The sequence below is a fragment of the Neoarius graeffei genome, chromosome 5, assembly GCF_027579695.1.
Source record: "Neoarius graeffei isolate fNeoGra1 chromosome 5, fNeoGra1.pri, whole genome shotgun sequence".
NCBI lineage: Eukaryota > Metazoa > Chordata > Actinopteri > Siluriformes > Ariidae > Neoarius > Neoarius graeffei.
Window position 1 is genome coordinate 38,401,775 of NC_083573.1, and position 23,305 is coordinate 38,425,079.

Below are 23,305 nucleotides of genomic sequence, written 5' to 3' on the forward strand. Positions count from 1 at the left end.
AGTGTAACGAACTCAATGAGAGTTGTCAACAAATCCTATAACTTGGTTCATGAAACGCGCTTACAAAATATTTTCACTGTGAATATTTATTGTGTAATGGTGCAAAGTGAGAGAGAGAGAGAGAGAGAGAGAGAAAATAGTCCTTAGGGCAGAGTCAATCCCGCCAGCAAAAATATGGTAAAAAAGGAGCGATCTCACCTCTTCAGATGTTGGTTTAAGTCCTACAATACATTCCTCAAAAAGGGCGTAGAAGAACAAATTAATCCATCAACGTGTAGCATTCAATTTATTCCGGACCATTAAAGACGCCGCCTTCCGCATAGAATCATACGTCATCCTCGTTGCCATATTGGATGGGGCAAAGCAGAGAATAAAGATGCCTCATTCATGTGCTGCGTTTAACTGTACCAACAGGTTTGCCGTCCAAACGAGATCACATGGGATTACCTTTCACAGGTGAGACTGGAAAAATACTTTTTATTGTATTTGGTCATTATAACGTAATTTTATGAACAGATTTTTCTGACTTTGTGGCTAATATGAAGTCTCACGCATAATAGTTTATGCGCATGCGTCCTTCCTTCTTCTATTGTTTTGTGTCTCTGATGGGACCGTCTTACAGCGCACCTAGAGGAGTGGCATGTGTATTGCATTGTTTTCAGCAAGCGTTGCGTTGCCATATGTACCTGATATTTTACTGATCTGTTGCCCATGTGGACGCGATATTTATTTTTTTTAATCTCGTTGCCGTTGTCGTGTGGATGTAGCCTAAGACTTTTACACAGCACTCTGTGTGTGTGTATTCTATCCACATTCACTGAGCATTCGCGCATTCTGATTGGTTACTCTACTACTAGGCTATCAGCTCATATAACATGAGTAGAGAAAAACAAAATGGTGGAGCATGTTGGTGAATCAACCGAAAACAAACCCCCCAAAAATACAAAAAAAAAGCAACAAAATATGGAATAAAAGTATTTGATGGTAAGAACATATCTTTTTTTTTTAAATCAAGAATTATTATTATAGCATTTTCCACAAATTGCTACTATCATTTCGCCAGTTTGTTTGCATTCTAAGAGGAAATTAGTTTGTTGGGTGTTTTGTATAAAAAGTTTTTATTTAACGAATTTGCAAAAAATAAAAATGCTCTGTTTCTCAAAATCCAGTGAATGTGGATAAAATAAAACCGTTATTCCACTCAATCTCGTTGTACACGGCTCATAGACAACTCAGTGTTACATGCGTGTGTGTGTGTCTGTATATATATATATATATATATATATATATATATATATATATATATATATATATATATATATATGTGTGTGTTTTTTTAATCTAGTTTAAAACTATAAAATATGAGCCAAAGTCTTGTTTTATAGCATATAATCTAAATTTAATTTACTAAACTGCCACAAACGAAGGCAAAGTTCAGACAGGACACCCATGTTTATGATGTGCAGAACCATTTCTTTTTTAAGATATATTGCAAATATTGGGCAACGTAAAGGGGGATTGCACAGTGGATAATTTCTGCACATTAGAAAGATGTGCACTACAGTGACCTTGTAACTGAATTACAAGTTATAGGTCCTGGCTGCTGTGTTTGATGCGTAGCTGGGCTGGAAATTTTGCTGAAACCTGGCAGTCCTGGTTAATGATAGTAGCTTTTCTGTGTGTGCCTTGAATGGAACACAGTTGCTCTATCAAACCCATTTTAACCAAGATGTGTCTCGGACCTCCCAAAACAATCTACTAGACTGAATGCTGGATGACTGCATGTTGTTGACTCGCTACTAAAAATATACCAGATAGTAACCTATAGCATAATTCAAACACAACCTTAATTTGGTTGATGTTGTGTTGTTATTAGTGTCATCCTGCTCCAGCAATATCTGTGGTCATGAGCTGCTCCTGCTCTCAGTGTCTACCCGCCTTTTTATACACAGCTATAGACACACAATCTCTGATTACACCAATCCATTTAATCATAGTTCGACAACTCTTACCTGACTGGCTGGTGGTGAAGTTGATACTAGCAAACTGTGGTGGGAAGGGACTGAGAGGAGACACATCGTTCATGGCTTGAACCTGCCAGTCAACATTGATGACAAATCATGCACAGTTGTAAAAGTTGCTGTTATTTCTGATCATTGTGTAAACTCCAGTACACTCTTGCTAAAAAACAAACAACAGAACTATAAAAATATACATTTTTAAAATGCATACTGCACATACTGCATATGTACAAGAAATGTATAAAACATAACAAGCAGCTAAATCATCAACACATTGCTCTTGGGCATGGTTACCAAATAAACCCATTTATTTTCACTTTGACTGAAAATGTACTTTGCAGAGTAAAAAAAGATTTGTATACAAATGGAGGGACTGCCATTTGTAATCTGTCTGTGAAAATGACGGATAGTCCATTTAAGCTAATTTTGGCAAATGGACTGTAAATGAACATCCAACTACTTTGCTTTCTTCTCACAGCAAGAAATGGCCCATCCACTTTCAGGTTTCGTTACCATTATAAAAAGGGGTCAGCTGTCTTTTATAGACACTATTATAGACAGGCTTACTCAGACTGGAGTAGCATAAACAGTAAAACATAGTTTAACTGCCCTTCGATCATATTCTTTACACATGGATGATGTGGATAGTCATGTATATAGTGTACTAGTCTTAGGTGGTGTTTACATTAGACCGTATCCGTCTTGTTTTCGTCGCGGATGCACTGTCCGTGCACATTAAAACGCCGGGAAACGACTCCACAGGCGGAACAACTTGAATCCGCCAGGACCCACGTATTCAACCCAGTTCGTATCTGATCCGGTGTTGTGTAAACATTGAGGAACGAGGAAACGCTGTACTGAGCTCTAGCTGATGTCGTCATTGGACAACGTCACTGTGACATCCACCTTCCTGATTCGCTGGCGTTGGGATCACACACACAGCGGCTCAGTCCCGAATCACTGCTCGTGCGCTTCACTCGCGCGCTCTGTGAGCTGCGCAGGGCCGGAGTGCGCACCCTCCAGAGGGCACTCGCTGTTCAGGGCGGAGTGATTTGGAGCGCAGGAGGAAGTGCTGAGCCGCACTGAGGTTTATTTACACATTTCAACTTATTTACCTCCTTCAGGCGCTTAAACTCAGTGAGAACATGAACATCACAGCCAGGTGTGTTTATCTGCTGGAGAAGGTGTTCGCTTGCCATCCTTCCACTTGCAAGTGGTGAGTGACTTGCGCATGCCCGATATGCACTGGGATCATGTGACGTGCCGTCTAATTAGTAATGTGATTAGCGTATCCGTGTATTGGCGTTGCTGTGTGCACGCGAATCGTGTATTGGCGTTGCTGTGTGCACGCGAATCGTTTTAAAAACGTTAATCTGAAGATCCGCTGATACGGTCTAATGTAAACACCACCTTAGTATCCATCCATCCATTATCTGTAACTGCTTATCCTGTTCTACAGGGTTGCAGGCAAGCTAGAGCCTATCCCAGCTGACTGTGGATGAGAGGCAGGGTACACCCTGGACAAGTCGCCATGTCATCACAGGGCTGACACATAGACACAAAGAACTAAAGTAACCTACGGTCAATTTAGAGCCACCAATTAGCCTAACCTGCGTGCCTTTGGACTGTGGGGGAAACCAGAGCACCCGGAGGAAACCCACGCAGACACGGGGAGAACATGCAAACTCCACACAGAAAGGCCCTTGTTGGCCAATGGGCTTGAACCCAGGACCTTCTTGCTGTGAGGTGACAGTGCTAACCACTACACCACCATGCCGCCCTCTAGTCTTAGTAGTACATTGAAATACAGTTGTAGTTAGAAATAAAAGATGATAACCTTACAGATTTGTATTATGTATCATAGTGTATTACGGTATTAAATGATTAAATTAGCTAAGAAACTGCTTGCGGATTTTTAAAACAAGTTGTTAATAGGTTTGCTTTTAACTTGCAGGAATTTATTACAATACTGTTTATCGTATAAAGTCTCTCATTGTGCATGGTATGTTTATTCCTTAATATGTAGGCTAGCCTGGTTTAAGTGGTATATATTGTGGTATACTTAATGATTCATTTATACATATTTATGCATATCTGTAGACATCATCTAACCAGAGCAACATAATTAATGTTAATTATATATATGTACAGTACACAGTACTGTGCAAAAGTCTTAGGCACTCTATTTTTTTCCATACAAACTTTGTTATAGATTTCTATTATGACTTCTACATTATCAAGTCAGTACAAAAATATTTTAGAGTCCAAAAGTTCGTTTTCCAGCACAAATTAAATGTTACAGAAAGAAAGTTTCTACCTGGGCAACATATTACATAAGAGACCACTTTTCAGATTAAAAAAGAAAGCATAATGAAGGCTGCTGGGTTTGGTGCAAAATTAAGAAGTGAGTGTGACAGTCAAAGTGTCCAGAAGAACTGTGGCTGGTTCTGTAAGATGCTCAGTAAAACCTACAGCTCATTTCCTTATAAAACTGCACTCACTGGACCTCAGACTACTATTTTTTTTTTAAAGCAAAGGGTCGGCTCACACCAAATATTGACCTTGTTTCATTTATTATGGCTTACTGCTGTTTATAGTATTTTTTTTAATGTTGAAACATTTCATTTCATTATTTTTAAGGCATTTTTGATCTACAGCATTTCTTTACATGTGCCTAAGGCTTTTGCACAGCACTGTACCCTATTTAAGATTTCTTTGTCATCTTTACTGGTATATTGTCACACTTAAACTCTCATTCTGATCTCTGTTCTGCTATTATTATTATTATTATTATTATTATTATTATTATTATTTTCCAGAGCTGTTTTAAACTGGACCCCATAAAACAATATTTGCATATATTTTATACCTTTCTCTAAGTAAAGGTACAGTAATAAGTTTTGGAATAGTCACACCACACAGTACCAACCAGTTTGCTTCTAAAAAATTAAACAGTAATCTACTAGAGTAAAAATCACAATCACTCATGAGAGAAATCTCTCATGGGCTTACCAGATGTGCTATTAAATAATTATAATGAATGAATCTCATGAGTGATTTTTCTTGTAAAGCAATTAATGATGAACATGCTAAAAAAATCTACAATAGCAATTTTGATTCCAATTAGAGTCCTGTAAAATTACATTAGATGCCCTGTTAATATAGACCTATTACTTATTAATGCTTGGATTTGGACATATAAGGCATCGCACTGATTTCTGGATACCATTTATACCATAACATCAATGTTTTTCAAATCTGTGGGAGTAAAAATGAAGTAAAAAAAAAAAAGGAAAAATAAACATTCCTTATTCCATGCAGTGTAAGTACCATGCACTTCTTGAAATGTATTCAAAGTCAATACTTTTAGGCTACACTTTACATTTCAAGGACCAAGGACGAATGAGAATGAAAACATTTAGATCTTTTCGGATGTTCTGGGAATTATTTCATGTAATCTTTCCCTACTTGGCATTTTTAAATACATTACACGCTAAACCTTTTGATAGTGCCCTGTTTGTTGGACTGTTCCTGTGTTAGCTGAGTGCTCATGGGGAATGTAGTCTGCATACCTGGATGAGATAGGTGACTCGGGTAAGTAGATTGCTGAGGGTGATTTTAGTTTGTCTGAAGCCACTTTTAGAGGGTGTATACGTGACCGAATCTCCACACCAGGAGCAGACACTAGGATGTATCTCTGTGGCTGAGGGACAGATTCTGCACACCACCCCATATGTCACTTCACTCCGACCCCCCAGGTCCAGTGGGGGCTTCCAACGTAGAGACACCCCTTCCTCTGAGCTCTTGTACTCCCAGGACAGAGAAACAGGGGCTGAAGGGGGGGCTGGTAAGGCAAACACACTCTTACTCAAAGTTTCCAACCAGTATTGCAGTCTTTAAATAGTGACATCATTTCACACACATTTGAGCACCTGCTCCTTTGCCCCTTGAAAGATTTTTTTTTAAATTACTGTGTGTGTGTGTGTGTGTGTGTGTGTGTGTGTGTGTGTACATACATATACACACAGAGCCCTCCACAATTATTGGCACCCCTCGTTAAGATATGTTCTTAGGCTTCTAATAAATTATTTTTTTAAAATAATATAGGACAACAATGCAAAGAAAGAGAAAAACCCAACCTTTAATTCAAGTGCATTTATTCAGTGGGAAAAATCCCACATTAAGAAATAATTTTTTTACATGAAATCATGTGTGCCACAATTATTGGCACCCCTGATGTTAATACTTTGTACAACTCCCTTTTGCCAACAAGACAGCACTTAATATTCTCCTATAACATATATATGTTATAGGAGAATATTTAGATATAATATAATATTATATGTAATATAAATTTAATTTAAAAATAAATTAAAATTTTAATTTTAAAATTAAAGGGCTCCCTGGCTGCAAAAAGTTTGAGAATCCCTGCTTTGCACAAATGTTTTTCATCACTTTAGTAATAACTATCATGGCCTGTCTCTATTCAAACCAGCTTACTTAGGCTTCATGATTTTAGAATGGACTAAGTTATTAATTAAAGAATTGCTAATCAATTGCTAAAGAATTGCTGGCTCTCCCATTTTAGTTATGCTGTCATAGTTAGTTTTGCCAGAGTCCCTGCTTGCACAAAATATATCCTGGTCTTACTCATTAGGTGACATTGGGCATACCTAAGAACCTGTCCCCCCCTCGTCTGTCCCTCTGAGTTACAGTTGTGGTCAGAAGTTTACATACAGTGACATGAATGTCATAGCAATATTTGGGCTTTCAGTAATTTCTTTGAACTGTTCTTTTTCTGTGGCAGAATGATTGTACAGCATACATCTTTACTAAAAAAAACACTAGAAATTGGTGCACAAGTTTTAATTTTCATTGGGTTTTCTGAAATCAATGCAGGGTCAAAATTATACATACAGGGTCAAAAATTTACATACACCCACTTACATTATTAATTCAGAGCTGCTGAAACTTCCAAAATGCCGCTTATCTTGCTAAGGCCGAGGTCTCTTAACTTCCTGTTAGTGATCATGATTGACTACAGCTGGTAGCTTCTCTGTACCTTCATAAAAAGGGTTTGTTTACAGCACTCATTGGAGTGACCAACACACAGTAAAATGGGAAAGTCCAAGGAGCTCAGTGCAGATCTGAGAAAATGGGTCTCAGATATACACAACTCTGGAATGTCTCTTGGAGCCATTTCTAAACAACTGCAAATTCCAAGATCAGTTCAAACAATTGTATCCAAGTTATTGTGAGGTGTAGTCACTTTACCAAGCCACTTTGCTTCAAGAAAACCCAAACTGTCACCCTCAGCTGACAGGAAATTGGTTTGGATGGTCAGGAACAACCTGGGAACCACCATGGCACAGCCCTGCCATGACCTGGAAGCTGATGGATCACTGTCTACAGTTCAGATCACCATGGACTAAGAGGCTGCTATACAAGAAATAACCCCCTGCTCCAAAATTGACACCTTCAAGCTTAACTAAAGTTTGAAACTGACCACACGGACAAAGAAAAAGCCTTCTGGAGGATAGCTGTATGGTCAGATGAGACAAAGATTGAGTTGTTTGGCCACAATGACCACCATGTGCAGAGGGACACTGTACCAGCTGGTGGTGGTGGTGGTAGGATCATCATGCTCTGGGGCTGTTTTGCTGCCAGTGGAACTGGTTCATTGCACAAAGTGGATGGAATAATGAAGAAGGAGGACTACTTCAGAATTCTTCAGCATAAACCACCAGAAACTTGAACACAACTTGGGACTTGGGAGTTACAACAGGACAATGAATCCAAACACGCATCAGAGCTGGTTGTGGAGGATAAAGCAGGCTAACATTAAGCTTAAAACAAGCCCTGACTTCAACCCTATTGAATATGGACCGTGCTTATAAGTCGAGTCCATGCCAAGAAAAAAAAAACTAATTTAACTGAATTTTACCTATTCTACCATGAAGAGTCATGAAATATCCAACCAGAATTCTGCCAGAAGCTTGTTTATGGTAAACAAAAATATTTGATCAAGGTGAATCTTGTGAAGAGACATGTTACCCAAATATTAGGTGTGCTGTATGTATAATTTTGACCCTGTGTTTGATTTCAGAAAACCCAAAGAAAATTAAAACTTGTACACCAAATTCTAGTGTTTTTTTTTATTAAAGATGTACGCTGTACATTCTGCCACTGTATGTAAACTTCTGACCACAACTGTACATGTCAATCCTGAGACATCAGTAAGACGCTGACCTCTTCTGCACTTCAGATCTGCCTGATTCATCCTGATGCCCTACTTCTGGCTGGAGTCTCATCACATCGATGACCCATATGGACAGTTGAAAGTCGCACTTGGAAGACGCTCTGGACGCTTACAGTAATGCTTTTATGCCTGAGGACTACAATTGACTCACTAAATCTAGGATTGTAGCTGTCATGAACAATTTTGCACTGGAGTTTTGTTGAAGTTTATAACTTCAACAAAACAGACTTCATGTTAAAACTATGATGAATTTCCTGGTTTCAAAGTTATACTTTGTGACTATATAGGACATACTTTGAGAAGCGAGTTATTTATAATCATGCTATCTGTTATCACCCAAATGAGGATGGGTTCCCTTTTGAGTCTGGTTCCTCTCAAGGTTTCTTCCTCATGTCGTCTGAGGGAGTTTTTCCTTGCCACTGTCGCCACAGGCTTGTTCATTGGGAATAAATTAGGGATAAAATTAGCTCGTGTTTAAAGCCTTTAATTTTCCATAAAGCTGCTTTGCGACGATGTCTATTATTAAAAGCGCTATACAAATAAACTTGACTTGACTGATCACTCCATCACTTGTACTCTGTTGATCTGCAACTGTTCCTTTGTTTCTCACCTTATTGAAGCCGTTTCTCCTGCAGTTGTGACTGAATTTGCAATAGAAACTGATTTCCCCCTCCCCCCTCTGTTTATAAGGTGAATACAGCTTTGCCTGTTGCATAATGTCTGGCTGTTCCTTTACCCCTAGCTAGGGACTGTGATTACGATGCTGCTCACCTGATCTCCCAAGATGTCATTTCTGAACACCTACTGCTTATTTAATTAAGTTTATCCTTTTTTTTCTGAGTTGTTGGAATCTGTAAAGTCATGCTGCAATAGTCATGTGGTCCTTACCAGTGCAGGCAGTAGTGTTGGCATCATTTGGTGCCCGGTAGAACCCACTGCGACACTCACACACTTTAGAAGCCTCCAAGCTGGTTCTGCTATTAGCTGGACACTCAGTGCATGAAATTGAACCCGACACAGCTTTATAGAAGCCCAGCTGACAGGCTGAGGACAAAAAGATAGGGTTAGGAACACAAAGGATACAGAAAGGGGTGATAGGAGGGGTCTGATGCTTTATGAAAAATGCTGTCAGCTTTAATGATGCAGAATAAACTCAGAGGAAAAACATTTACATGAGGCCTTGTAGAAGTACTGATCTAAATGCGCCTGTCAGCCATGTGTAAATAATGAAATGTAACTAATTCCACTGCGCAAAATACTCCAGAATTCAGAGATGGTTTTGCCTGGATATTTCAAACTATGACCCATATACTGTACAGTATAATGAAATCCATGTTGGATATTCTCTGATCACAGCATTGTGAAAAAAATCAGATATTTTCCAGATCTGATCCAGATTCTTGCAAGAATTTAAAAAGATATCTGTGGGTTCTTGGGGTTTTGGCACCGGGTTCCAGACTCAAAATGATCCATATCAAATACATATCATACATTTAACAGTTATTCCACAAAATCGAGTCATACATGAGCTGATAGTCAACAAGGCGCATAGCACCGAGTTGGCTATAAGTCTTGTATGGCGAGATTGAGTGAAATAACTGTTTTATTTTATCCACATTCCACATTCATTGGATTTTGAGAAACAGAACATTTTTTATTTTTGTTTTTTGCAAATTCAATGAATAAAAACTTCATACAAAACATCCAACAAAATAATTTCTGCTTAGAATGTAAACAAACTGGTGAAATGATAGGAGCAATTTGTGAAAAATGCTATAATAATAATTCTTGAAAAATAAAAAAATATATGTTCTTACCATCAAATACTTTCATTCCATATTTTGTTGCTTTTTTAGTATTTTTTGGGGCTTTGTTTTAGAATAGTTTTTATTATACCCCCGCTCCAAGGGGGGGAATTCTGGTTTATTTACCTTTGCCCGTCTGTATTTCTGTCTGTCCAAAACACCCTTTTTCTCAGCAACCACAAATCACAGCCATCTGGTACTTGGTACCAAACTTCAGCTTGGGGTTCTATACTGTGTATACCGTTTTCAGGTCTGAAGCACATCGACTTCCTGTTTACCAACTGAATGTATTTATGAAACATATAGCGTGGATTTACAAACTTTTCTCAGCAACTACAAATCATAACTGCTTGATATTTGGTACTGAGCTTCAGCTTGGGGTTCTATAACACGTATACAATTTTCAGATCTGTTGCCCATCGAGTTCCTGTTTACCGACTGAATGTATCTACAAAACATATAGTGTGGATTTACACAATTTTTGTAACACTTTTCTCAGCAACTACAAATCACACCTGCTTGATATTTAGCACTGAGCTTCAGCTTGGGGTTCTATACCGTGTGTACCGTTTTCAGGTCTGTCGCACATCTATTTCCTGTTTACCGACTGAATGCATTTATGAAACATATGGTAGTGGGTGGATTTTGACGCTATTTCAAGAAGCAAAATGCTATTTCAAAATGACAGTTTACCAGGATGCTATTTGAAATCCCTCGGGAGAGACACTGCTCTTTACTTACTTGTTTCAGGGTTCATTATTTGTTGAAGTCAACATTCATAATAAGTGTTCTATTCCTTCGATTGCTTGCATTCTGATATGAGCAAGAGTGGAGGTATACATAAGTGAGCAGTAGCTCACAGTTGAGCTTGTGTTCACCAACACGCGCCGCCATTTTGTTTTTCTCTACTCACAGTATATGAGCTGATAGTGTAGTAGTAAAAGTAGCCAATCAGAGCGCACAATTGCTCATATCCAGTCAATGTGGATAGAATAAATATTCATATTGATACAGAGCCAAAAAAAAAAAAAAGCATGGTCAGGTGAGTGTGTGTAGAAGCAGATACACAAGTGAAGGTGTGTATAGCTCCATTAAGCTTCCTGAGTGTTGGACATTAAACACCTCATGTTCTCTAGCCTCACAAGCATAGTGCTGTCTAACAAGCGTAACACCTTTTCAAGCCTTCAGTATTCTGCATGAGTCTGAGTGGGAGACGTCAGAGCATGACAGAGACAAAACAGTGGAAAGCAAGAAAGTGTTGCAATTCTCCCAAAGATAAAAGCTTTTCCTTGTTTTTACTTCTCTCAGATCTGTGATATGCTCCCAGCACCATTGTGAGAGGTGAGAGAGGAATAAAATAAGGCAGAGAAAGAAAAAGAAAGCCATGCTGAGATGTTTTCTATTTTTTATTCTGTTGGAACTCATTGTGCGTTTTTTCCCAGAGCTGTGACAAAGAAGGTACACACAATTTCCTGGCTTTCAGTGATCTCTCAGCTCCCTATCATTTACTAATCACAGCTCCTCATATACTCCTCCTTAATGTAATATGATAACTGCACAAATAACAAAGGAGATGTTAAGAAAAGCTGGGCTTCCTCCTTCTTTCATCTCATCTGTGCAACATTTCCCTTACAGAAAAAAAACACATGAATTTCCCATGTATTTCACATGTGATCACATGTTACCACGTGTTACCATGTAGAGCACATGTGGAAAACATGTTACCACATGTGGAAAACATTCCCACATGTGATTCACATAAAATTGGGCCAAAACCAAATGTTTCCCATGTGCAAATAACATGTTTCCCATGTGCAAAACACATTTTCCACATGAGAAATCACATGTGAAGTTCATGTGGTTTTTCTGTAAGGGTTTGGACACAGAGTCTGTTTACTATCTGTTTACTATCCCAAAAAATAAATGGAACGCCCATAACTTATTGATGAAAGAGGCCCGCAAATGCAAAATTGCAAATGCAAATGCAAAAACTGGTATAAAATTGCACAAAGCATCACAGGATAGCAAAAGGAAGTAAGACAAAGGAGGGCGAATAGATCAATGTGACAAAGGGATGTGTGTGTCTGTGGCAGTTTTTTTTTTGGGGGGGGGAGTTATATCTAAAAATAAGGGGAAAGTTGACATTTTGACAAGATGGAATGTATTTTATTATCAGAATTAGTAGATGTAGTAGATCAAGAGGAGAAATGCAGCAAAGTGGAAAAAGAGAGAGATATCAGTGGGGTGTGTAATCTGCTGTTGACATTGTACTTGGTATTTAGATCGCTGACCCAATTTCTCTCTCTCTCTCTCTCTCTCTCTCTCTCTCTCTCTCTCACTTTTTTTTGCTTGCAGCACTGTATACTGACTGAAACATGCAGACACAACAACATACAGATTTCTTATACTGTGCCTCCCATAGAGCCTTCCAAAAACATAAGCTGACATTCAAACTTACATGTGCAGAAAGACACAAATAAACATGGTTTCTCTACAGACTTCTTCTTCTTCTTCTTCTCATTTTGTTGTTATGCTCTTTTAAATCAGTGACATTGAATGGAAAGATTATTAGGGCCTAATAGATTGTCCTACATTGGCAGAGTTTCAGTGATATGGCTAACCAATATCACTACAGCGTAACACCAAACACCAAAGACAATTAGCCTTGGCTGAGACTACAAAAATAATCTCTTGATTCACACTGAAACCAGGACAAACAGCGATGCAACCAATTTGAACTTAAAAGTAGACTGCCTTTCAGATTATTCATGTATAGGTCATAAAAATAATTTTCCCCAACACCCAATTATTTTTGTTTAGTGGACCGAAAGCTACTGAATTCGAATCACAGACTTCCAATTTTATTAGTTTTTTTAAAAATAGAACAATTAATGAATTTAGGGCCACATGGCCCTAAATTCTCCGCTATTTTTTCCTGTTTCACCATGACCCAATTCAAGATACTATGTCATGTATCACGTGGTGGGCTTTCCCCATTCATGCAAGGCATTGTGGGATACTAATTTGAAACAGGAGAGAAAAATGGCGGATGTGAGTGTGTGAATGAAGTGTGAACGATGGACTACAGTAACAGAAAGTGAGAAGAAAAGACATTATGTTGCGAAGGAAGGAAACACAGGACCAAACTAATAAATATCGGCAGTCAGCGAGCACCTCGGTGTGATCAGCTGTTTCGTTTAGTGACAGAATGATGTAACTGTCAGTGCATGGCCAAGGTAAACCTGTAGATGGCAGTAATGCAACACTGTGGATGCCAGCTGCCATAAAATCCAAAAGAAGAAGAAGGTAAACCTGTGCATGCGCACACAGACTTCCTCTGTCTGCTTGATTTCATGCACATTATTTGCTCGGGAATCCCCTCAGATTAAATAACTTCCCAGCCACAGAATGGCCTAATATTTTGTGAGATATTACAGAAATAAATATATCTCACAATGACCAAATTTCAGAGGGAACTACATTTCACAGATTTTATGAATTCAAAAGGCCATCTAGCTTTAAAGTGCTGATGACACGAACATGACTCTATGCAATTTCTTAAATAAACTATACAACATGGCAAACATGTTAGATTTCTGTTATAATTACATGAAAAGAAGCTGTTGTTACGCAAATATCCAACTTTTAATTGCACAGCGCAAGAAAACTGGATCCGTGGCTCGCGGCCATGTTGTGACGTCAGCGGAAGAACACGCTGCGGTTCACTGGCTGTTCTACTCTGGTTCTACTCAATGGAAATGGCGCATGAAAACGCCGGTGAACTCTCTAGTGCTAGCTCTTCCTCTTCTGGGAGTCTAGAATTGTGTTGATCTCTTCCGAATAGAATCTATGATAGTCTACCCTCTTTACCCTTTGCCTCTCGTTGCTAGGCGGCAGTTACATGAAAGCCGCAAGCTTTCACAAGCAAATACATGACTGATATCACGCTGACTTTATGATTACATTTATGATTATCATGTAGAATCTATAGCTCTACGTACCTTTATCTTATGTCATTTCACAACACATGTTCTGACAGGAGGACTGTCTTTGGATCCGGCATAGCTACTAGTAGACCCCCTCCGGAATACTGGCAGTGTTGCCAGATTAAGGAGGTTTCCCGCCCAGTTGGGCGGTTTCAAGTGCATTTTGGTGGGTTTTGAACATATTTTGGGCTGGAAAACTTCAGCAGTATCTGGCAACAGATACTGCTGACGTTTTCCAGCCCAAAATATATTCAAACCCCACCAAAATACACTTGAAACCGCCCAGCTAGGCGGGAAACCTCCCAATCTGGCAACACTGTGTAGGCACTGCTGATGGTAGTGACACATGTTTGTGCTGAACTGAACACCCAAGAGATTCTTTTAAGCTGGGAAGGGTGTCAAAACAATCCAAATCGAAGTGTTCAGAGCACAGGACGGATGTTGGTGAGGGCTCCCACTTGTCACGAGTGCGCCTGACTTGCTTCACCCACTTCGCATGCAGCTCGGGATCTCTGGGAAACTTGAATAAACTTACCCCATCCTTGTGGGTTTTGGAGCAAAAGCCGGCAACACAACGCGAAGGCATAATAACTATATATATATAATAATGTATAATAATGTCTAATAAAAATACTAATAATGATAAACTGAACACCTGTCGCATCAACAACAAACTGGTAAGTTCGGAGGAAGGTTCTTTCGCTGACGTCATATAGCTCCTCCTCCTCCTTCGTCTCCTGGGTGCTGCAGCCCCGTCAAATTTGCCCAAATAGCCGCGTTTATCATCATAACTTGTAAAATAGGCGCCTTCGTGAATTAATATATGGATCATTGGGAATTACTTTTTATGTTATAAAACAATCGCCAAAGATGTCAAAAACGTGTCATCAGCACTTTAACCCTGGTTGATTTAAACTATAGCAATCCCATGCTGCTAAGGAACACGAAGGAAATTATAGTCAGTTACCACAAAGCATCCGAGTCCAGTTTTGCCAAAAGGCCAGTAGTCACAAGACCTAATTGTGATGTATGGATAATGCCTATAATTGTTTGACTGAGAATGTGTTCAAAAACTTTACAAAAATGATCCTAATTGTACCACACACTATTGAATTCTTGATTTTCCTTTGTGAGAACATGATTGTTTTATAGCAGCATGTCTCAGACATAAGTTCAGCTATAATTCAAATTACAGTTTTATAATAACATCCTTGTTGTAATGTCGCCTCACAGCAAGAAGGTTCTGGGTTCGAGCCCAGTGGCCTTTCTGTGTGGAGTTTACATGTTCTCCTCGTGTCTGTGTGGGTTTCTTCCGGGTGCTCCGGTTTTCCCCACAGTCCAAAGGCCTGCAGGTTAGGTTAATTGGTGGCTCTAAATTGACCGTAGGTGTGAATGGTTGTTTGTCTCTATGTGTCAGCCCTGTGATGATCTGGTGACTTATCCAGGGTGTACCCCGCCTCTCGTCCATAGTCAGCTGGGATAGGCTCCAGCTTGCCCGCAGCCCTGTACAGGATAAGCGGTTATGGATAATGGATGGAATAAACATATATATGAAATATAGTACTATAAAACAAAAATGCATTACTGTTGATATTGTGAAACTTCCTGGAAGGAAAATGTTTAGTTAACATGTATAGAAGGAGTCTCAAGTGTCAGCAGGACAGAGCTGCATTTTTTTTTTGTATTATTAACTTCAATAGAAGAAAAAAGAGAGGCTGCTGAGGGGATAGCTTTTTGTAGCTATGATAACGTCTGTGTTAACATGAACTAACTTGTTACACAGACATTCCACAACATTAAATGTAAATATAAATGGTTTATATACAGTGGTGCTCGAAAGTTTGTGAACCCTTTAGAATTTTCTATATTTCTGCATAAGTATGACCTAAAGCGTCATCAGATTTTCACATAAGTCCTAAAAGTAGATAAAGAGAACCCAGTTAAACAAATGAGACAAAAATATTATACTTGGTCATTTATTTATTGAGGAAAATGATCCAATATTACATATCTGTGAGTGGCAAAAGTATGTGAACCTCAAGGATTAGCAGTTAATTTGAAAGTGAAATTAGAGTCAGGTGTTTTCAATCAATGGGATGACAATCAGGTGTGAGTGGACACCATGTTTTATTTAAAGAACAGGGATCTATTAAAGTCTGATCTTCACAACACATGTTTGTGGAAGTGTATCATGACACGAACAAAGGAGATTTCTGAGGACCTCAGAAAAAGCATTGTTGATGCTCATCAGGCTGGAAAAGGTTACAAAACCATCTCTAAAGAGTTTGGACTCCACCAATCCACAGTCAGACAGATTGTGTACAAATGGAGGAAATTCAAGACCATTGTTACCCTCCCCAGGTGTGGTCGACCAACAAAGATCACTCCAAAAGCAAGGCATGTAATAGTTGGCAAGGTCACAAAGAACCCCAGGTTAACTTCTAAGCAACTGAAGGCCTCTCTCACATTGGCTAATGTTAATGTTCATGAGTCCACCATCAGGAGAACACTGAACAACAATGGTGTGCATTGCAGGGTTGCAAGGAGAAAGCCACTGCTCTCCAAAAAGAATATTGCTGCTCATCTGCAGTTTGCTAAAGATTGCGTGGACAAGCCAGAAGGCTATTGGAAAAAATGTTTTGTGGATGGATGAGACCAAAATAGAACTTTTTGGTTTAAATGAGAAGCATTATGTTTGGAGAAAGGAAAACACTGCATTCCAGCATAAGAACCTTATCCCATCTGTGAAACATGGTGGTGGTAGTATCATGGTTTGCGCCTGTTTTGCTGCATCTGGGCCAAGACAGCTTGCCATCATTGATGCAACAATGAATTCTGAATTATACCAGCGAATTCTAAAGGAAAATGTCAGGACATCTGTCCATGAACTGAATCTCAAGAGAAGGTGGGTCATGCAGCAAGACAACGACCCTAAGCGCACAAGTCGTTCTACCAAAGAATGGTTAAAGAAGAATAAAGTTAATGTTTTGGAATGGCCAAGTCAAAATCCTGACCTTAATCCAATCGAAATGTTGTGGAAGGACCTGAAGTGAGCAGTTCATGTGAGGAAACCCACCAACATCCCAGAGTTGAAGCTGTTCTGTACGGAGGAATGGGCTAAAATTCCTCCAAGCCGGTGTGCAGGACTGATCAACAGTTACCAGAAATGTTTAGTTGCAGTTATTGCTGCACAAGGGGGTCACACCAGATACTGAAAGCAAAGGTTCACATACTTTTTCCACTCACAGATATGTAATATTGGATAATTTTCCTCAATAAATAAATGACCAAGTATAATATTTTTGTCTCATTTGTTTAACTGGGTTCTCTTTATCTACTTTTAGGACTTGTGTGAAAATCTGATTATGTTTTAGGTCATATTTATGCGGAAATATAGAAAATTCTAAAGGGTGCACAAACTTTCAAGCACCACAGTATAAGGCATGTCAATCTAATAAATGAAAAATGTAATTGTTGGCATATTGCTGTGGTATAAAGGGAATAAAAGACTATTTTACCACAACAGCACAACTTGACATGCATCATTCCTTACTTAATCTTTTCTTGTAATGCAACAGAGAGTGATGTTGCGATTAGTGACAGTTGGCTGCAACACATTGCTCATTGTTTGCTCATTCTGTGTGTGCTCACTACCTTGACAACAAATCCCATTATCTAGCAGACTGAGCTGGCTAGTGATCGCATGACTTAAACCCAAAACAAGGATGGCAAACCTGGATTCAGAATCCAGAAAAAAGCTGACATTTTCTTGTTTGATAACAAAAAAGCAGCAAAGTAGATCACTACACATATACAGTGCTTGTGCCTGATTTATTATTGGCGCCCCTTGTAAAGATTAGTAAAAAAAAAAGTTAGAATAAAAAACACCTCTTGGTGAAGTAGCCTCATCTCACATTAAAAAAATGAGAAATATCCAGCACTGAGTCTCATCTCATCTCATCTCATTATCTGTAGCCGCTTTATCCTGTTCTACAGGGTCGCAGGCAAGCTGGAGCCTATCCCAGCTGACTACGGGCGAAAGGCGGGGTACACCCTGGACAAGTTGCCAGGTCATCACAGGGCTGACACATAGACACAGACAACCATTCACACTCACATTCACACCTACGGTCAATTTAAAGTCACCAGTTAACCTAACCTGCATGTCTTTGGACTGTGGGGGAAACCGGAGCACCCGGAGGAAACCCACGTGGACACGGGGAGAACATGCAAACTCCACACAGAAAGGCCCTCGCCAGCCACGAGGCTCGAACCCAGGACCTTCTTGCTGTGAGGCGACAGCGCTAACCACTACACCACCGTGCCGCCCGCACTGAGTCTCTCCTCTAACATTTTATAAGGTTGAAGATACAGTGCAGGGCATCTGAGAGCATTTCTCTTTACACAATCTCTCCACTTCATCCAGGGTCCTCAGCCCTCTCTTGTGCTCTCTCTCTCTCCTCTTCAGCTCACCCCAAAGGTTTTCACTGGGGTTCAGGTCAGGGGACTGAGATGGCCATGGCAGAAACTTGATTCTGTAGTCAACAAACCATTTTTGTGTTGATTTGGACATATGCTTCAGATCTTTGTCCTGCTGGAAGATCCAATGAAGACCCAGTTTTAGTTTCCTGGCAGAGGCAGCCAGATTTTGATTTAAAATGTCCTGGTATTTCATGGAGTCCATGATGCTGTGGACCCTAACAAGGTTTCCAGGTCCTTTGGAGGAAAAACAGCCCCAAAACATCACAGAACCTCCACCATATTTTATAGGTGGGATTGGCTTCTTTTCATTATAGCCATCTTTCTTTTTACACCAAACCCACCTTGAGTGTGTATTGCCAAAAAAGCTCAATTTTTGATTCATCCGACCACAGAACACAGTTCCAGTTAAAGTTGTAGTAGTGTTTCACAAACTTCAGGTGCCTATGTTTGTGGTTAACTGACAGAAAAAGGCTTTTTTTTTCCTGGCATACCTTCCAAATAATCTGTTGGCATGAAGGTGGCATCTGATGGTGGTTTTGGAGACTTGGAAACACCAAGATTTTACTTTTTCTTGTGATTCACCAACAGTAATCCTTGGGCATTTCTTTGCCTCTCTTACCTTCCTCCTCACTGTACATGGGGGTAAAATAAACTTGGGTCCTTTACCAGGCGAATTTGTAACAGTTCCAGTTGGTGTCTACTTTTTTATTCTTACCCTAACAGTAGAAATGGACATTTTCAGGCAAATATCTATTTTTAATAACCATTCCCTGACTAAAGAAGGTCAACAAACTTCTCCCTCATTTGGTTTACGTGTTCTCTTATCTTTCCCATGTTGATGGATGACTAAGGAAATCTGGCCTCTGTGTCACCTTATATTTGTACCCCAGTTAATCAGGAAGTCATGAATTACAAATTGAAAGTTCCTACACACTCCAATCAACTCAAACATGTACAATTTAATGGGAAACATGCTTCAGTTACGTTGTTTCCACTATAATTTCCAGGGGCGCCAGTAATAGTGGCACATGCGTTTTTATTGAAAATTGAAAATTTGATTGAAGAATTTTAGATTCTTCAAAGTATCTAGCATTTATCTTGATGATGCTTTACAGACTATTGTCATTATCTTAATCAGCATCATGAGGGAGTCACCTGGAATGCTTTTCATTTAACAGGTGTGTCTCATCAAAAGTTAATTAGTGCAATTTCTTGCCTTCTTAATGTGTTTGAGATCCAACAGTAAACAGTAAATAATAAAAATACAGTGACTAGCCCTATTCCACAACTGTAGTAATCCATATTACAGTGGTGCTTGAAAGTTTGTGAACCCTTTAGAATTTTCTATATTTCTGCATAAATATGACCTAAAACATCATCAGATTTTCACACAAGTCCTAAAAGTAGATAAAGAGAACCCAGTTAAACAAAGGAGACAAAAATATTATACTTGGTCATTTATTTATTGAGGAAAATGATCCAATATTACATATCTGTGAGTGGCAAAAGTATGTGAACCTCTAGGATTAGCAGTTAATTTGAAGGTGAAATTAGAGTTAGGTGTTTCCAATCAATGGGATGACAATCAGGTGTGAGTGGGCACCCTGTTTTATTTAAAGAACAGGGATCTATCAAAGTCTGATCTTCACAACACATGTTTGTGGAAGTGTATCATGGCACGAACAAAGGAGATTTCTGAGGACCTCAGAAAAGGTATTGCTGTTGCTCATCAGGCTGGAAAAGGTTACAGAACCATCTCTAAAGAGTTTGGACTCCACCAATCCACAGTCAGACAGATTGTGTACAAATGGAGGAAATTCAACACCATTGTTACCCTCCCCAGGAGTGGTCGACCAACAAAGATCACTCCAAGAGCAAGGCATGTAATAGTCGGCAAGGTCACTAAGGACCCCAGGGTAACTTCTAAGCAACTGAAGGCCTCTCTCACATTGGCTAATGTTAATGTTCATGAGTCTACCATCAGGAGAACACTGAACAACAATGGTGTGCATGGCAGGGTTGCAAGGAGAAAGCCACTGCTCTCCAAAAAGAACACTGCTGCTCATCTGCAGTTTGCTAAAGATCACGTGGACAAGCCAGGAGGCTATTGGAAAAATGTTTTGTGGACGGATGAGACCAAAATAGAACTTTTTGGTTTAAATGAGAAGCGTTATGTTTGGAGAAGGAAAAGACTGCATTCCAGCATAAGAACCTTATCTCAACTGTGAAACATGGTGGCGGTAGTATCATGGTTTGGACCTGTTTTGCTGCATCTGGGCCAGGACGGCTTGCCATCATTGATGGAACAATGAATTCTGAATTATACCAGCGAATTCTAAAGGAAAATGTCATGACATCTGTCCATGAACTGAATCTCAAGAGAAGGTGGGTCATGCAGCAAAACAATGACCCTAAGCACACAAGTCATTCTACCAAAGAATGGTGTGGCAGCGGGGGCGTGGTCAAGCGCCGGTCTGTGACAGGAGGGTGGAGCCAGGGAAGGTGAGTGGCAGCATCGCTACACCTGACGGTAATTAACCTGTGTTTTGTGTGTGTTTTCCCAGTAAACCGCTCCCTATTTAAGGAGGCTGAGAGAGAGCAGAGGGAGCGCGACCCGGAATTGGATGCAGAGTGTGTGTGTTTGGGTGTGTGTGTGTTTACGCTGCTTCGACTGAAAAGTTGGAGAAATAAATAAGCCTTCTCTGCCTCCAAACGTTGTCTTGCCGTCCTCTGTGCTGCACCCACACTTGATCCGCACTACAAATGGTTAAAGAAGAATAAAGTTAATGTTTTGGAATGGCCAAGTTAAAGTCCTGACCTTAATCCAAATGAAATGTTGTGGAAGGACCTGAAGCGAGCAGTTCATGTGAGGAAACCCACCAACATCCCAGAGTTGAAGCTGTTCTGTACGGAGGAATGGGCTAAAATTCCTCCAAGCCGGTGTGCAGGACTGATCAACAGTTACTGGAAATGTTTACTTGCAGTCATTGCTGCACAAGGGGGTCACACCAGATACTGAAAGCAAAGGTTCACATACTTTTGCCACTCACAGATATGGAATATTGGATCATTTTCCTCCATAAATAAATGACCAAGTATAATATTTTTGTCTCATTTGTTTGGGTTCTCTTTTTATCTACTTTTAGGACTTGTGTGAAAATCTGATGATGTTTTAGGTCATATTTATGCAGAAATATAGAACATTCTAAAGGGTTCACAAACTTTCAAGCACCACTGTATATCAAGAACCACTCAACTAAGTAAAGAGAAATGACATCCATCACTACTTTAAAGGAACAGTCCACTGTATTTCCATAATGAAATATGCTCTTATCTGAATTGAGACGAGCTGCTCCGTACCTGTCCGAGCTTTGCGCGACCTCCCAGTCAGTCAGACGCAGTCAGACGCGCTGTCACTCCTGTTAGCAATGTAGCTAGGCTCAGTATGGCCAACGGTATTTTTTGGGGCTGTAGTTAGACGCGACCAAACTCTTCCGCGTTTTTCCTGTTTACATAGGTTTATATGACCAGTGACATGAAACAAGTTCAGTTACACAAATTGAAACGTAGCGATTTTCGATGCTATGGAAAGTCCGCACTATAATGATAGGCATACTAACACCTTCTGCGCGCTTCGGCAGCGCATTGATACGGAGCTCAGATATCAATGCGCTGCCGAAGCGCGCAGAAGGTGTTAGTACGCCTGTCATTATAGTGCGGACTTTCCATAGCATAGAAAATCGCTACGTTTCAATTTGTGTAACTGAACTTGTTTCATATCACTGGTCATGTAAACCTATGTAAACAGGAAAAACGCGGAAGAGTTTGGTCGCGTCTAACTACAGCCCCAAAAAATACCGTTGGCCATACTGAGCCTAGCTACATTGCTAACAGGAGTGGCAGCGCGTCTGACTGCGTCTGACTGACTGGGAGGTTGCGCAAAGCTCGGAGAGGTACGGAGCAACTCGTCTCAATTCAGATAAGAGTATATTTCATTATGGAAATACGGTGGACTGTTCCTTTAAGACATGAAGTACCTTTTAATTCATAAAAATAAAGAAAAACCATTGAATTAGAAGGCGTGTCCAAACATTTGACTGCTACTGTCCACTCACCATAGATATTCTTTTGCTTGAGAGACAGATTCTATGAATGACCCTGTTATATCATTAAGTTCATTCTGTATGGTTGTGATCAGAAGTATACATACACTAATCATGGACCTGAATATCATGGCAATATTGGCATTTCTGGGCGGCACGGTGGTGTAGTGGTTAGCGCTGTCGCCTCACAGCAAGAAGGTCCTGGGTTCGAGCCCCGGGGCCGGCGAGGGCCTTTCTGTGTGGAGTTTGCATGTTCTCCCCATGTCCGCGTGGGTTTCCTCCGGGTGCTCCGGTTTCCCCCACAGTCCAAAGACATGCAGGTTAGGTTAACTGGTGACTCTAAATTGACCGTAGGTGTGAATGTGAGTGTGAATGGTTGTCTGTGTCTATGTGTCAGCCCTGTGATGACCTGGCGACTTGTCCAGGGTGTACCCTGCCTTTCGCCCGTAGTCAGCTGGGATAGGCTCCAGCTTGCCTGCGACCCTGTAGAAGGATAAAGCGGCTAGAGATAATGAGATGAGATGAGATATTGGGATTTCTATGATTTCTTTGAACTGTTCTTTTTCTGAAGAAGAATGATTAGACAACATATATCTTTAATAGAAAAAAAACCCCAAGAATTTGGTGCACAAGTTTTAATACATACACC

The 23,305-nt window shown here is 39.9% G+C and overlaps 1 protein-coding gene across 2 annotated transcripts in view; it reads right to left on the reverse strand.

Annotated features, from left to right (window-relative positions):
• The window catches only part of ephb6 (eph receptor B6), a 183,304-nt gene that overhangs the window by 48,018 nt on the left and 111,981 nt on the right, over positions 1-23,305 (reverse strand). For both annotated transcript variants that reach the window (XM_060921632.1, XM_060921633.1), the window contains 3 exons: positions 9,169-9,324; positions 5,594-5,865; positions 2,013-2,094 (listed from right to left, as the gene is read on the reverse strand). In XM_060921632.1, coding sequence (XP_060777615.1) covers positions 2,013-2,094; positions 5,594-5,865; positions 9,169-9,324 — 510 coding nt within the window. The remainder of the gene's footprint in view (positions 1-2,012; positions 2,095-5,593; positions 5,866-9,168; positions 9,325-23,305) is intronic.